Raw genomic sequence first — 16741 nt, 5'->3', positions numbered from 1 at the left:
TTACCCAACGAAAGGTTGCATGCACATATCCCAATTGTTAGCTACACGCAGGTTTGGAATTTAACTGGAGCACAGAGGATTAGATATGTGAATTTTTGTCATGCGCGGTTCCACCTGCTAACCTCCAGCTCTTGTATCCCCTCGATCCTAGGCAGACCGGCATGGGATTTGTTTCCATGAATGGCCGCGTAGGCTCCATGGTGTCCCCTTTGGTCCTGATGATTGGTGAATATGTTGCTTCCCTGCCTCCACTGATCTACGGTTTTGTCGCAGTCCTGGCGGGCATCGGGGCCTGCTTCCTGATGGAGACACGCAACCACCATCTGCCTGACACCATTGAGGGCGTGGAGAACAGGTACGTAACCAACCAATAAGTGGATTTGTGTGGTTGGAAGTTGTTGAAAATGGTAGTGCCCAGGGCTCACCATTTTTGGGTATGGGCTGACCAATGGTACAAGGAACCACCATCAATGTTTTCATTGTTCCGTGAGTGCAGTAAAATAAGTAAGCTTATGTACCTTCTAATCCTAGAGCATGAGACTGGCCACCAGTGCTTTAAGTGGGATAGGAAACCGAGGGGCGACCTAATGGGTCGTGCAACAGTTGGTGGCGCGGCGCACGAATCACAGATACCTGAGGGACCGTTAAAAGACATGTAGTCCATGTAACTAAAGGAGTGGCCTAAGAGACAGGGTGGAGTTTTCGTACCTGGCTTGAAAGGGAGTAAAATCTATTTTAAAGGAATGTTAAGTATAATAATTGACTAGCAATACAAAGTTTGAGCATTTTTAAAAAAAATCATATCTAACAATTAATCATATCTAACCACGAAATGAAAATAGGTCACTGTAGGTACAGATCCTTAGATAATGGTCACGTATTAGGTTTTTGTATTACATTACTCTGATGATAAGACTTCAAAATACTAATATGTGGCAAATATGGTTTAGAGAACAATGTGTTCTCTAAACCATATTTATGCTTTCAGAGTATTACAAACAAACATTCTAACTCCTTGCAGGTAATTTTCTAAAAATGTGGTAAATGTAGGCAGAGGACCACCACCGCCTACATGTTTCTGGTCCCCTACATGCCAATGTAAACACTCCCAACGCGGAATGTAAAGTAAAGTATAAACAAAGGCAAAAATCGCCTTTACTCTTCACTTTTACTCTCCACTTTAGGAGAAATAAAACAATGCGTGCAAATACGCTTTGCAAGCAGCGTTTTTTATCATAGATGCCAATAGAATCTGCCTGCTCATTATTAGTGCGTTGTCTGGACCTGTGAGAACACAGGCCTGGCCGACCAGTGCTGGGAGCACCCAGCGTACATTTTAGCAGGGACAGTTGCGGGCTGCCTCACATGTCCACGGGCCAGCCAGAGGGGTTGCTGGGGGCACCCAGCAGACACACACACAGTTCCTGTTTCAGGGATCACCCTGATGGCTGTGGTCACACCGCAAGACCTCAGCTACCGGGGACTCCGGGACAAGCAGCTGCTCTGTAGTCACACAGAGGGACAGTGGCCTGGGGACACCCAGGTCACACATGCTGATCTGGGGGTGCCCAGAAAAGCAGGAATGCAGGACCGTGCATTGCAAGACGTGCGTGCAGGGGCTCCATGTATTAACCTCCTGTCATGACAGAGTCATGACACATATTCTTAAAGAGGCAATGCATATTGTTAAAGGGGAAACATCACACTCCTCCTTTTTCATAACAAACAACAACACAATACCACTGGACATTAAATGAATGAACGGTCACGAACAGCAATACTTGATACTTGAGAATCGTAGGATGAAACAATAACCTCATACATTGAGCCTCAGGCAGTTAGAAACATAAAAATGTATGTCGACCACTCTGTACATATATTGAGGGTGACAGTCGGGGTTGGTGGACTTTTGGTGGCGTGTTGGTAGTTCTACCACATCATGAGGGAAACTTTATTCAGCAGGGGAGAACGGAAACTTCAACCACCAAATGACTGCATTGTCAGCTATTGGAACCATCTTAAGCATGCTGACAATGTGCAGGCACACAGCTTCACTTAGATATCCTTACTGGGGCTACAGCATCAACACACATATTTACTGAGTCCTCTTTGAGCAGTTGCGGTGCTGCAGGAAATCAGATCAAAATTGCACTTTTATCAGTCCAGTATAGTTGAGAGCACAGTTCATGAGCCAGCAAAGCCGCACCCGGGGGCCTCAGGGGCCACATTGGCATAGTCCCTTGATGGTGGGACAGGCAGCGGCGAGACACTGGTAGCATGTTGTCTGGGCTGAGCCACTTTCAGGCTCCCTGCTGTTGGGAGAGATTGCCCCTTTATAGGCCTGATCTGGGAACACCTTAGACAAGGGGTTGGTTTCAGTGGTGTACCTTTATATTTTAAACAGGACTTCTTCAAATCATCTGTTCTTGTGCGGGAGATCTTCATACTTATTTGGTTCCCATGGCGGTGGATGGCGCACCACTTATGACTCTGCCAGGCAAGAATTATTTATATAATTATATCGGCCGGGAGTCACCGGCATAATTTCTTTTCCCTTCTGAAATGCACCACTACTGGGACCAGGATCATCAGGGGATTTGCCAGCATGGAACATTGCAGAATACAGACAGGCACTGCCCTGTGTTCCCAATCAGCACAGGCAGCCAGTTTATATTTTTTCTTCCTGCTCAGACACGGAGCACCTCATTTCTCACCACCGGATGGCCCGGGATCACTCTGTGGGCTGCCGGAATGGCAAAATTCAGGCTGGCAGCTGGGCCACGTACCCACTTTCCTTGCACATAGCTCTGATCCCCAGCGCACTGACTGTAGTAATTCCGCAGCGCCAGCATGACAGGTAGCAGGCACGCTCTGCCGCCAGCGTCCAGTGTCCAACTCGGGCAGCCATGTGACCTCCTTTTGTCTAATTTAAGACACTGGGAACACAGAGCATGGACAACTCACTGCCTGCGGCCAAACAAATAGGACACCTCAGGTGCTAGCGCCGCTCGTGGAGTGAGAACTCTTCTTCATTTACTTTAACCCAACTCTGATCACCGAGCCAGCCAACCTCTTTCTTTCTCTCACTGGTTTTGGTGCAGCCACTGCGCCACCTCTCCATTCCGGCAGTGGGTGCCACTGTGCTCCCCACACGCAGGAGAAGACCATCACTGCTGCAGCAGAGGCTGCGCTGCTCTTTCCTTGGCAGGAAACACCTCCACGACGGCAGCGGTTTTGTACGTCACACCTTTTGGCTTAATGCACAAAACCCAGACTCGTTTAAAAGTGGAAAAGGTCGCTTTAATGTGACAGGCCACAGCTTACAATCAAACGCTTAACTGGCTCCATGGCCTAACAAACTAAAGGAATATTTTAACCAACACTTAAATAAATTAAACATTTTCATTTTCCCCCAACAATTAAATAATTAAATAACCCAATTCCTCCCTAATGATCCCTTGGATCCTACCGTCTCCTTGCCCCTTTTCCAGGCGTCCCGCTTTCTCCCAGGGGCCATGCCCCTCCAGGCTCAATACCTGTTCCCCCGGGGTGACCTGCTTGTGCAAACAGCGCCACCCCATCCTTTCCCGTGTCATTCCCCCATTGTGCTTCCCTCCCCCCACATCAAAAGGGGCCATGCCCCCGGCGCCCGGACCCACTTCAACACCCTTCAAACTCCCCTCTACACCAAACTCCCCCTTCCTATGACCTGCAGCCAGCCTGACCTGCCACATCAGCAACATATATTATACACACTTTCACAATGCCCTGACCTGTCACACAAAACTACCAACCCTACCTTCCTAACAGACCCCAAAAACTCATGAACCCGCCATGTCATCTAAAGAACCCCCTGCATAATCCCATGAACAATGCCCCCCCCATATTACCTAACCAGACACTACCCTAACGAAAATGAAAGGGGTGGGAGGGCGGGACAATCATCAAGTCCTAACCGTCGCCTGCCTCCCGAACCTTCCCTGAGCCCTTAAATACCCCCCCAGGAGGCGCTCTGCCCCACTGCCACTCGCTGGCCATGTGCATCGCCAAAAAACTCCCCGGGGGGAAACGCTTCGCATTCCCCCCGGTGCCCCCCTTTTGGCTTAATGCACAAAACCCAGACTCGTTTAAAAGTGGAAAAGGTCACTTTAATGTGACAGGCCACAGCTTACAATCAAACGCTTAACTGGCTCCATGGCCTAACAAACTAAAGGAATATTTTAACCACCACTTAAATAAATTAAACATTTTCATTTTCCCCCAACAATTAAATAATTAAATAACCCAATTCCTTTCTAATGATCCCTTGGATCCTACCGTCTCCTTGCCCCTTTTCCAGGCTTCCCGCTTTCTCCCAGGGGCCATGCCCCTCCAGGCTCAATACCTGTTCCCCCGGGGTGACCTGCTTGTGCAAACAGCGCCACCCCATCCTTTCCCGTGTCATTCCCCCATTGTGCTTCCCTCCCCCCACATCAAAAGGGGCCATGCCCCCGGCACCAGAAAAACCCTCCCCCGAGGAGTTCTTTCTGCCCCAACCCCCCCCCCCCACTTTTCTACCTCAAACTTTTTACCCATTCTCACAGCTAAGCACCAAATTCCGCCAGGTAGTGATTATTCCCATACACGGACAAGTGTACCCCAACCTCTCTAAAGATAAGGAGACCCTCAAATGTTATTTCTTTATGGTCCATGACCTGCACTGCCACCGAGGCACAACATTGTACCCTTTCTCTGCTTATCCCCTTCCTGGCCCGTTCCATTGCTCCCCCCTTCTCATTCCCCTCCACACTCATTGCGGCAACAACTTAGTCCATACCACCACTGCTTGAGGCCACATTTCCCGCACCCCCCCTACGTCCCTCTTCATTTTCCTAGCAGAGCCAACCCCTAATCTCTCACCAGGTCATTCTCCCCTGCATGCATAATCACCGCCTCTGGAACCCCAAGCGTTCCCTCGTCCCTGCCAATATAGGAAGCAGCTGATCCCACCGCAGGCCCCCCAACCCGTGCCGTCTCACCACCACTTCCTTGTAACTGCACCCCTGTTACCTTCCAAACCCCTTTCTCCACTTCCTTCCCAGCCCACTTAACAATTGAATGGCCAACAACTCAAAACTTGCGCCAACTCCCCTTCCTTTCGCGCAGCATCTGAAAAAGAAAATACAAAATCACTGACAAGTCAAAAATTATTTCAACAACAGTTGGCCCACAAAGTCCTAACCACCTTTTCAACCTCCCCATTATCAAACTCCCTGCCGTACCCCTTGTATTTCCCAGACCTCAACGTCCCACTCTTTTCACCTTGTCTTCTGAAAAACCCAGCCCGGTACCCTCAGATGCTGCGCCCATCCTAAAGTAATGAGTCCCAAAATCCTCTTCCTTTTCTCCCACTGCCACCAACTCCTTCCGCAATACCCCTAGCACCTGTAACTGGGCATAAGACCTTGCTCCCACGACCCAGCCGAACCCAAGAGCCCCTTCCCTTCATAACCGTCCTAGACCTTTTAATCTTGCTGTCTAACCTTCTTCTGTAATTTGAACATCTTCCCATTGCAGTCACCCTAACCACCCTTTCCCCACCGACCAACTCAGAAGCCCTGAAAGCCCCCAAACAATAACCACGTAAGACAGGTCGCAAACAGCTCCCCTACAAGCAATAAACCATTTGTTCCACTTGTTGTGTCCATTTTTCTTCCTTTACATTCCTGCATTGTCCCCCCTGCACCGGGGGCCCACGTGCACCCCCCGTCCCTGCAGGCCCTTTAGATTATTACTCCTCTCGCCATTGCACCAGGGGCCAAACCTGCACCCCTGTCCATGCAGTCCCTTCCATCTAACTCTTTAAGCTCCTCGCATCCCTTACCACCTTTTTCCCGCCTGCACCAGGGGCCCTAATGCACCCCCGTCCATGCAGGCCCCTTTTCTGCCTTACCCCTCTCCACCGCTGCACCAGGGGCCAAACCTGCGCCCCCGTCCATGCAGTTCCTTCCATATCACCATCTTCAAGCTACTTGCGTCCATTACCACCTGTTTCCCACCTGCACCAGGGGGCCTAGTGCACCCCCGTCCATGCAGGCCCCTTTTTTCCTTTACTCCTCTCCACCGCTGCACCAGGGGCCAAACCTGCGCCCCCGTCCATGCAGCCCATTACACATAAATTCCTCTTCCGGCACCTCGCTTCTCTTTTTTTTTTTTTTTTTTTTTAAATTTAGCTGCACCAGGGGCCCTAGTGCACCCCCGTCCATGCAGACCCATCTCCCCACTTCCCCCTGCTGCACCAGAGGCGCTCCCGCACCTCCGTCCATGCAGCCTGAAGCCTACTCACCTTGTCGTGCGGCAAGCGTGAGGGCTTCACCACCGTCGTCCCTGCCCTCCCAACGACAGCTACCTCTCCCTTAACAAATTCCCACGATACCTCGTCCCTGGGCCCTCCCCTACCTACGCATCTTCCTCCTCACCTTTCTCCTGTCCCCTTTAATTTGCTCCCAACAAACCTTTCATCAAACCTTGTGCCCCCCACCTCCTTTACGATAAACTGAGCCCTACCTACCAGCACATCCCAATTTACCTGGCATGCGGTCCTTCCCCCCCACTTCCTTGCCCCGCTCCTCGCCCTGACCCACTGTCCCCTGCCTGAAAACAATCTGTAACCGGATGCCAACCCGCACACCTGCTGCACTCGTGTTTAAATTTGCACCTCCACCTCATGCAGCTTTCTTTATTGAACGCCCAACATGCTGTTGAGGGCTGTCCTCCGCCTCCTCCCCCCACCCCCTCATGGGCGGGGCGACCAAGAAAGGGCCGGTAAGGCACAGGCAGCCCACTTGCTGTGTGTAATGTCGGGGCAGGCCCCGTTGGAGCCATCCATTGCAGCCAAAGATCCATGTCTATCTCCCCCCAGACCGCCTAACTATCCTCCGCCCATCTCGCTCTGAATTCCTCATCATAGCGTACCCAAGCAAAACTCCCAAAACTCGTGAAAACCTTCCTAAGTACGTCCATATATTTAAGCAGGGCCACGCACCGCTCCGTAAATTTTTCACAGCACACACTGGCATAACTAATAAACGCCGACGTCCAATTCTCAATGGTCACCGGGACCCTTGGGCGTGAAGCCATTTCCCTCTCTACCTCCTTAGACCCCTCCTTTGCTCTCACTTCCCTATGGAGCAATTTAAAGACATCCACCAATTCCCCTGCCTAAATCTTCTCCCTGGTCGCTGCCCTCAAGTGCGCCCCCAATGGTTTTGTTATTCCCATGTATGGCCATTTTTTCCCCTTTCTTTTCACTTCACACTCCTTATCCTTTCCAGCTTGCACTTCGAGCACCAATGGCTCCCCCACCTTGTCCGTTTGGACCTCCACCGAGCAAAATGCTCTTTTCAACCCCTTCGGCTCCAATGGCATGCACACCAACTTCCTTCCTTACACCTTGAAAACCAGCCCGTTCCTCCCCTGTCCACCTACTTGTAACCCCTCTCTGCCATGCAGATGACCATTCCCTTTCCCGCTCACCTCTTTCCACACCTGCCGCCCGTAGTCTGGCGTCCACACCGATGCTCCTCCTCTCCTTCCATAGAGGGCTCCTACCCTTAAATAGCATTGCGGATGCGAGCTCATGCCCAGTTTGAGTTGATGATCTTCATGCGAGCCCGGGGCGTCCGCCCCGCCACTCCTTTGATGTCTTCTCGGCGGGGTTGTGGGAAACCCTTGCCTGGTCCTCTTCTCTCGGGCGAGGCGTTCCGACCTCCACCCTGGAATCCTCATTGCTAGGGGCTGTACTGCACCCTCTAGGCTTTCCTTGCGCTGACCGAGGAGGGGCCGTTGTAAAACCCTCTACCTCCCCTTGACCAGCGGGGGCTGCACAGCGCCCTCCGCCCTCACTCCTCCTCCCCAGGGGGGGGCCGTTCCGCGCCCCATTCCAACCTCCTCAATTGATGGGGACCTCTCCCTCCTTCTCCCCACCTGCACTCTTCCGCAGGTATTTGCCCCCTTTTCCCCTCTGTCCAGATTGCCCCACTCTGCGCCCCATCACCCCCGCTGACATGACTCTCCTGCCATCCGCCGCTGCCCTACGCTGTGGCCTGCCCCCCCCACCTCCCCTTCACCCGAAACCTCCACTACCGCCCCTTCAAGCTGGGCCTTAGATGCCCTGTTAATAATTTCTAGGGCCTCCCTCAGCACCCTGGCATCCACCCAGCCCTTCTTACTAGCTCCCTGTCCCACCATAGTGCCCAGATAAAATGACAGTGCACTCAATAAACCCTTTAATCTTACACCTAGCCACTAAACCCCCGAGCCAGCCCTTCCCGTGGGAACTTACCCAGTGCAAAGGAAAGCCCGGAAAGGGGAACTAAGCTAAGAAAATAAGGTATCCCAGAATGTTAATTAAAACCTAATTCCACATATTAATACCCCAAAGAGACCATTGTATGCTTTATTTCGCTATTATTCTTATATATATATATATTTTTTTTTTTTTAACCTCTTTTAAACTAACCTTTGCCCAGACAAAACTTCCTCCTTATTTTCTGACAAATGCCCCCCAAAAAGAAACAAACCCAAAAAACCAGGAGCCACAGCACAGCCTTGAAACACTTGTGTATAGGAGCGTTTCAAATGCCATATCATATCCCTGCTGCTGAGAAAAAACCCCCCACCCAAACCCCCTCCCTTCTCGCCTGCTGCGTGTTTCCGTTTATTCATTTATTTATTTATTTATTATTATTTTTTTTTAAATCTAACTGGGCCCCACCGTGCCCTTCCACCTCCACAGCCTGCCCCCTGGTGGCTCACCCGCCGCACCGCAGAGCCTAGCAGCCCACTACATGAAAGAGAGAGCGGCCCCTTTAAGAGGACCGCTCTGCCCCCCCACTGCAGCAAGCCAGCACCGCGCGCGAGGACCAGGGAAGCCCGGCACGCAACGGCTCCAACAACAGTCCCCCCAGCCGGCCCACTGCCCGGATCCTAAAAAACCCCCGTGACCACACTAAGCCCAACGAGGGATGCACCTCACAGCGGCGCTCCTGCTCCCTCCCCGGCAACCCGAAACCACATGGAAAGCCGCGGCCCTAGCTGGCGCGACCCGCCCTCCCTGATCCAAAACCACCGACGGCTGCTCCGGTAAGCAGGGGGGGAGGGGTGGGGGGTACCTTATATACAATACCCCCCTAATATGCGGAGTCCGCAAGCACCACCCTTTTTTTTTTTTTTTAAACCAAACGCCCGCCGACACACCTCCACCCTCCCCTACTAAACCTAGCCCCGCCACCAAAACCCCTGCTATCCCCTACCTCCTCTCCTACCGCGACCCTAGGCCCAGCTACAGGGAAGGCTCGGGAGCAGGCGACAGGACAATCATCAAGTCCTAACCGTCGCCTGCCTCCCGAACCTTCCCTGAGCCCTTAAATACCCCCCCAGGAGGCGCTCTGCCCCACGGCCACTCGCTGGCCATGTGCATCGCCAAAAAACTCCCCGGGGGGAAACGCTTCGCGTTCCCCCCGGGGCCCCCCTTTCCCCCTATGAGGACTGCCAGCAGCCGCTCCTTCTTCTTCACCACACACACCCCAGGAACACAGGGGAGAGACAGCTCACCAGAGGCATTTCCCACAGCAGAGGGACACTTCATTGCCTCCTTCACTTTCAGCACTAAGCATGGGGCTACCAAAAAACCTCATCGCCATTGTTGTGCCTGGACGTGTGGGCACACAGTCCAGGCAGATACGCTCTGGGGGCACCCAGCATACACTTTAGAAGGGACAGTTGCAAGCTGGCTCACAGGACCATGGGCCAGCCCGAGGAGTTGCTCGGGGCGCCCAGAACACACACACACAGTTCCCGTTGCAGGGATCACTCTGATGGCTGTGGGCACACAGCAAGATCTACGCTTCTGGGGGCTCACGGACATGCAGCAGCTATGTGATGACACAGAAGGACAGTGACTTGGGGCACCCAGGTCACGCATGCTGATCTGGGAGCACCCAGATCAGCCGGGCTGCAGGACCATGATCACAGGGTGTAGGCCTGCAGGCCCAAGGGGGACCCTGGGGGGAACGAAAAGCGTTTACCCCCGGGGAGGTTTTTGGCACTGCACACGGCCAGCGAGTGGCTGTGGGGGGCAGAGCGCCTCCCTAGGGTATTTAAGGGCTCGGGGAAGGTTCGGGAGGCAGGCGACGGTTGGACTTGATGATTGTCAGTCCTGTCGCCTGCTCCCAAGCCTTCCCTGAGTAGCTGTGCCTTCTGTGCTGCAGGTTAGCGTAGGTGAGAGGGATAGTGTTTAGCAGATTGGGGGAGGTTAGTTATAGTTAGCTAATAACTTTTAATGTGCATAAATTGTCTGCTATAGCCGGGGGTACCGTAGATAAGGTACCCCCTCTTACCTTACCTGACTCCGGTTACAGTGGTCCGGGAACTTCGGGTGTAGGGGTTTTTTCTTCAGTCACAGCATTTTCGTCCAGTGCTGTAGGGGGTGGGGGTTAGGTAGGGTGCAGGGGAACGCGGTCCGTGGGGAGAGAGGGCGGGTTTAGCGGGAGTTTGGGTCTGTGCCTCTCGCCCTCGGGTTGTTGTGGGGGTTATTAGGTGGGGAGCACCTGGTCCCGTGTTGTTCGGCTGGGAGAGGGGAATTCTGTGCGCGGTGTCCGTCGTGTGACAGAGGGGGCAGTGTGCTCCCATTAAAGGGGCCGCGTTCATTTGTTGACTTTAGGTGCGGTGGTGCTTACATGCCGCCAGGGGGCAGTGTGATAAGGAAGCATCTCGGCCCCTATGTTAGTTGGGCTTCTGGTTTTTGGGGATTTCTTTTGCTTGTGGCACTTCTGTGCCAGGGCAGGGGGTTGCAGGGGCTAGGGCAGTATCTAGGGGGTAAATAGAGGTAAATAAAAAAAAAAAAAAAAAATATTAATTAATAATAATAATTTGGAGTATACCAGTTTTTTTTTTATATTAACGGTGGGTGTTTTCAAGCGCTTATTGAACTAGTTTCAAAGTTAGTAGTTGTCAATTGGGCGATAGGTCCATGGGTAGTTTTTGGCTCGGGGGCTTAGGTTTGCTAGGTTAATTTTCAGGGGGTATATATATTGTAGTGCACAACCAGATTAGTAGTGCACGATGGTGGGCCAGGGAGCCAGCAAGAAGGGTTTGGTTGATGCTAAGGGTCTGAGGGAGGCCTTGGAAATAATTAGTAGGGCATCTAGGGCCCAGTTGGAGGGGGCAGTGGGGGAGGTCACTGGCAGAGAGGTCACGGGGGGGGAGTTAAGTGGTGGTAGGCCGCAGCGTAGAGCAGCGGCAGATGGGGCTCTCGCGGCAGTGGTGGCTTGCTCCCCCGCGGCGGGGAGAGGGGAGGTTTGGGAATCCAGAGGCAGGAAGTTGAGGAGGGAGATAGACAGGAGGGCGTCCGGGGGAGAAATGTTTTCGGGTGGGCAGCCATTGAGGGAGGGAGTGAATGATAGCCCTAGGGAAGCTGGGAGTTCTCAAAAGGAGGTGGCGCAAAGGAACCAGAGTGGGGCCAGTGGGGGGGTGCAGAAGGGGGTGACAGGGCAGAGGGGAAGGGGGGGTAAATACCTGCAGAAGAGTGCAGGTGGGAGAAGGAGGGAGAGGTCCCCATCAATTGAGGAGGTTAGAGTGGAGCGCCGAACGCCCCCCCCGGGTAGGAGCAGTGAGGGCGGAGGGCGCTGCGCAGCCCCCGCTGGTCAGGTGGAGGTAGAGGGTTTTAGAACGGCCCCTCCTCGGTCAGCGCAAGGAGAGCCTAGAGGGTGCAGCACGGCCCTTAGCATTGAGGATTCCAGGGTGGAGGACGGAACGCCTCGCCCGAGAGAAGAGGACCAGGCAGGAGTTTCCGCGGCCCCACCGAGAAGACGTCAAAGGAGTGGCGGGGCGGACACCCCGGGCTCGCAAGAGGAAGATCAACTCAACTCGGGCATGAGCTCGCATCCACAATGGTATTTAAGGGGTGATGATGTTGGATTGGAGGATTATGTGGGACAATGGGAGGTAGAAGGTTATAGGGCGGTAAGGGAAAGGGGGGAGGAGAGAAGAAGTTTGAGGTGGGATCTGGAAGGGCAGGTGCAGGGTGGTCGGGGGGCAAGAGGCCGGGGGAACTATTGGCTGTGTGAGTCTGCTGACATGTTTTTTCCCCACAGTAGGAGCCCTCTAAGAAAAGAGATGGGGAGCATCGGTGTGGACGCCAGACCGCAGACGGCCTGTGTGGAAAGAGATGAGCGGGAAAGGGAATGGTCATCTGCATGGCAGAGAGGGGTCACAAGAAGGGGGACGGGAAATGAAGGGTCTGGACTGCAAGGGATACGGAAAGAAGTTGGTGTACAGGCCATTGTAGCCTTGGGGGTTGAGAAGAGCATTTACTCAGTGGAGGTCCAAACGGACAAGGTGGCGGAGCCATTGGTGCTTGAGGTGCAAACTGAAAAAGAAAAGGAGGTTGAAGTGAAAGGCAAGGAGAAAAAATTGCCATACATGGGGATAACAAAACCGTTGGGGGCGCACTTGATGGCAGCGACCAGGGAGAAGATTCAGGCGGGGGAATTTGTAGATGTTTTTAAATTGCTCCATAGGGAAGTGAGAGCAAAGGAGGGGTCTAAAGAAGAAGAGAGGGAACTGGCTTTGCGCCCCACGGTACCGGTGACTATTGAGAATTGGACGTCGACATTTATTATTTATGCCAGTGTTTATTGTGAAAAATTCCCGGAGAGTTGCGTGGCCCTGCTTAAATATATGGACGTAATTAGGAAGGCTTTCACGAGTGAGGTATGATGAGGAATTCAGAGCGAGAATGACAGAGGACAGTCAGGCGGTCTGGGGGGAGATAGACATGGATCTTTGGCTGCAATGGATGGCTCCGACGAGGCCTAACCCAACTGCACACAACAAGTGGGCTGCCTGTGCCTTTCGGACCCTTTCTTGGCTGCCCCGCCCATGAAGGGGTGGGGGGAGGAGGCAGGGGGCAGGCCTCAGCAGCATGTTGGGCGTTTAATAAGGACGGCTGCACAAGGACCCTGTGTAGGTTCAGGCACAAGTGTAGCAAGTGTGGAGGAAAACACCCTCTCTCTCAGTGTTTCCAACAGGGAGACAGGGGGAGGGGGAGAGGTTCAGGTATAGGGGTTGTGGGGAAAAGCTTTTACTCCAATTAAAGTGGGGGTGCTGCGAAAATGGTTGCAATTTTATCCGGACAGGGAAGGGGCTAAGATCTTGAGTGAGGGGTTTTGTCAGTGTTTCAGATTGGGGTACCAGGGCCCTAGCGTGCGTCGGTGGGCTGAAAATTTGAAGGATAGTAGGCATTTGATGATCTGCCGGGTGACTTAGTTATATCCCCACTGGGGGTGGTGCCCAAGAAATCTCCGGGGGAGTTCAGATTGATACACCATTTGTCATGGGCATGTCAGTCAATGATTTCATTGCCCCGGAAGAATGTGGGGTGTGTATGCAAGTGTGGACCAGGCGGTGGAGCTGGTAAGGAAAGAAGGGCGAGGGGCCTTCATGGCCAAGTGTGACATTAAGGCGGCTTTCAGGTTATTGCCGGTGCACCCGGAGGATTTTTGGTTGTTAGGTTTGCAGTTCGAGGAACGCATATACATAGACAAAGCCTTGCCAATGGGGTGCGCAATTTCCTGCGCCTTGTTTGAACGGTTCAGCTCCTTCTTACAGTGGGTTTTCTCATTTAGCTCGGGTTGGGAGAGTGTGCTGCACTATCTGGATGATTTTCTGTTCATTAGCAGGGCAGAAAGTGAGGGGGATTACAAGGAAATGCTAAAGATGTTTCAGGAACTGATGGAGGAGTTGGGGGTGCTTTTAGCAGAAGACAAAACTGAAGGGCCGGCAGTGGTGTTGACGTTTCTAGGAATTGAACTGGATTCAGTGGCCATGACCTCACGCTTGCCGCACGACAAGGTGAGCAAATTGGTGGTACCGCTGGAGATGCTGGTTGAAATGCAGAGATTGGTGGGGCATCTGAATTTTGCATGCAAGGTGGTGGCAAAGTGCACACATCATCGGATAAGAGTATCGGGGGCAGTGAGGGAGGATTGCAGAATTTGGCTGCGCTTTTTGGAGAGTTTCAACGGAGTGTCAATGTGGTTGCAGGGAAACCCGGTGACATGGGAAGTACAGATATTTTCTGATGCAGCTGGAGCAGAAGGATTCAGAGTTTTTTGGGAAAAAAGGGGAAAGTGGTGTGCGGAGAAGTGGCCATCACTGTGGTTGAAAAAGAGGGAAGGAGTATAGCATTTCTGGGATTTTTCCCCTTGCTGGTGGCATTGGAGTTGTGGGGGAAGGATTTGCAAAATAAGAAAGTGAATTTCAATGTTGACAATGAATGCGTGGTCCATGTGGTGAACAGGCAGTCAGCTAGGGATCAGAGGGTGGCAAGACTGATGAGAGAATTTGTTCTGCGCTGCATGGAATGGAATGTGGTGTTTAAGGCAACACATGTGCCAGGGAAGGATAATGGCATCGCTGATGCATTATCTCGTTTTCAATGGGAGAGATTCCGTGGATTGGCTCCAGATGCGGATCAGGAGGGGCAGCAGATTCCGGAGGAGTTGTGGAAGATAGGAGGCTGAGAGAGCTTGCTTTGGTGGAGGGTTCATTGGCCTCGGCATCTAAGGAGTCATACAGGAAGGCCTGGGAGGATTTTATAGGAGAAGGAGCTTGTAGTTGGAAGGGCAGATGGGATGCGGAAGAGCGGAGGAGGGATGATGTCATGAATTTCCTCCTGAGGTGCATAGACAAGGGCTGGTCAAGGGCAACTATAGCAGGGAAGTTAGCCGGGTTTGCTTTTTATGGGAAATGGTTTTGGGGTTTTCAGCCGAGTGGTGGGGAAATGGCGAGTAGGATGTTGGAAGGATGGGCAAGGGAAAGTAAGAGGGACAAGGATAAGAGGAGGCCGATATCGGCGGAATTGCTGCAGAGGTTGATTGAGGAGGTGGGGGAGTTTGCTGGTCGGTATGGGAAGGGGAGCTGTTTGCGACTTGTTTTACTTGGTTATTCTTTGGGGCTTTCCGGGTTTCTGAGTTGGTCGGGGGAAAAGGGGGTTTAGGGGGACTGCAATGGGAAGATGTTCAAATTACAGAAGAAGGTTTGGACATCAAGATTAAAAGGTCTAAAACGGACCAAAAGGGAAGGGGCTCTTGGGTTTTTCTGGGTCGGGGGAGCAAGGATTTATGCCCAGTTCAGGCGGGCAGGGTGTGGAAGGAGCGGTGTGGGGGTAAGACAGGTTTGGTTTTTCAGCATGTGGATGGGTCGTCGGTTTCAGCGGCTCAGGTTCTGTGGGTATTGCGGAAGGCTCTGGTAGTGGTGGGAAAAAAGGCAGAGGATTTTGGGACACATTCCTTTAGGATGGGCGCAGCATCTGAGGGTAATAGGCTGGGTTTTGCAGAGGATAAGGTGAAAAGTTTGGGACGTTGGAGGTCCGGGAGATACAAGGGGTACGTCAGGGAGTTTGATAAAGGGGAATTTTGAAGGAAGGTGGCGGAGGACCTTGGTGACAACAGCGTTTTAATAGAATGTTTTTATTTGTCAGTGATTTTGTAATTTCTTTTTCAGATGCTGTACGAAAGGAGGGGGTGTTGGCGCAAGTGTGGATTGTCGGCCATTCAATTGTTAAGTGGGCTGGGAAAGAAGCGGAGAAAAGGGCTCTTGGTAGGCAACTGGGGTGTAGCTATAAGGATGTGGTGGTAAGATCAGGGCTTTAAGTGGGCCGGGGCCTGCCGGGGCCGGGCCCCGGCAGTCTCCAAAAAGTGAGACTGAGCCGGGGTCCTGCCGGGGCCCCCCGATGCCACCAAGCCACGGCGGGTGCATCTCCCGCCACAGACGCGCGACGGGAGATGAGCCCGCCGGTCGGCGCCGGTCGCCCATCAAGAAGTCAGGCGCCGGCGCCGCACAGCAGAGTCAGGCAACACTGCAGGCAAAGCTGTGACTGACAGACTTGCCAGCCAGTCACAGCTTGAGCGACGCTGTGACTGGCTGACACTTCTGCCAGTCACAGCTGCCTGGAATGTCGTTGGAAATGGCGCACTTTCACTCCTCTTGAGCCTCGGTGACGTGACTTCCTCAGGCTCACTCACGAGGAGTGAAAGTGCGCCATTAGATGTGTTTGGGAGTGGTGGACTGAACCGACCGTCCGTCGGTTTCCTTACCTGCTCAAGCAGTGCTTGCTTCTTCTTGGAAAGTAAGTCTGCCACTGTCTGCCTGCTTTAATGTTCCTTGCAGTTTCAGCTGGTCAAGGCGAACTTCGCACTTCAATGTGTACGCGGTGTTCGCCTTGGAAAGCTGAAACTGCAACAGACAATTCTGTTACGTTTAAAAATAAACGTTATTTATTTTTCAAATCAATGTTCCCCTTTACATGTTTTACTTTTCTGTTCCCTCGCATGCACTTTCTGCATTTTCTTTAGTTTCTTTCCCGTTTTCAAACATTTGGAATGCGGAAAAGAAACTAAAGGAAATACATGCGAGGGAACAGCCTGTGTTCCCATCATAGTTTCTTCATTTATTATACCTCCTGCCAGGGCCGTCACGAACGGGGGGTGGGGGGGCAAATTGCCCCAGGCCCTCGCGGCCGTCTGGATGGCAGAGATAAAAAAAAAGATTAAAAAAAAAAGTTAAAAACACAGTATGGATACATGATATGATATAGGATTTATTTTATTTATGTCGCGCTCATGCACAGGTGTTTCAGAGCGTGACCAGGCAAAGGGAAGGGGAACAAACAGGGAAGAAAACATAAAAAACCATCTTA

General features: G+C 52.4%; 1 protein-coding gene across 1 annotated transcript in view; it reads left to right on the top strand.

The window, feature by feature from the left end:
- LOC138567102 (solute carrier family 22 member 20-like) overlaps positions 1-16741 on the top strand; it is a 645277-nt gene that overhangs the window by 616501 nt on the left and 12035 nt on the right. The window contains exon 9 of the mRNA XM_069644972.1: positions 152-355. Coding sequence (XP_069501073.1) covers positions 152-355 — 204 coding nt within the window. The remainder of the gene's footprint in view (positions 1-151; positions 356-16741) is intronic.

The sequence above is a fragment of the Ambystoma mexicanum genome, chromosome 2p (assembly GCF_040938575.1).
Source record: "Ambystoma mexicanum isolate Mex_15411 chromosome 2p, UKY_AmexF1_1, whole genome shotgun sequence".
In the NCBI taxonomy this organism is placed as follows: domain Eukaryota; kingdom Metazoa; phylum Chordata; class Amphibia; order Caudata; family Ambystomatidae; genus Ambystoma; species Ambystoma mexicanum.
Note: the sequence above shows the minus strand (reverse complement) of the source record. Positions and strands in the feature narration are given on the sequence as shown.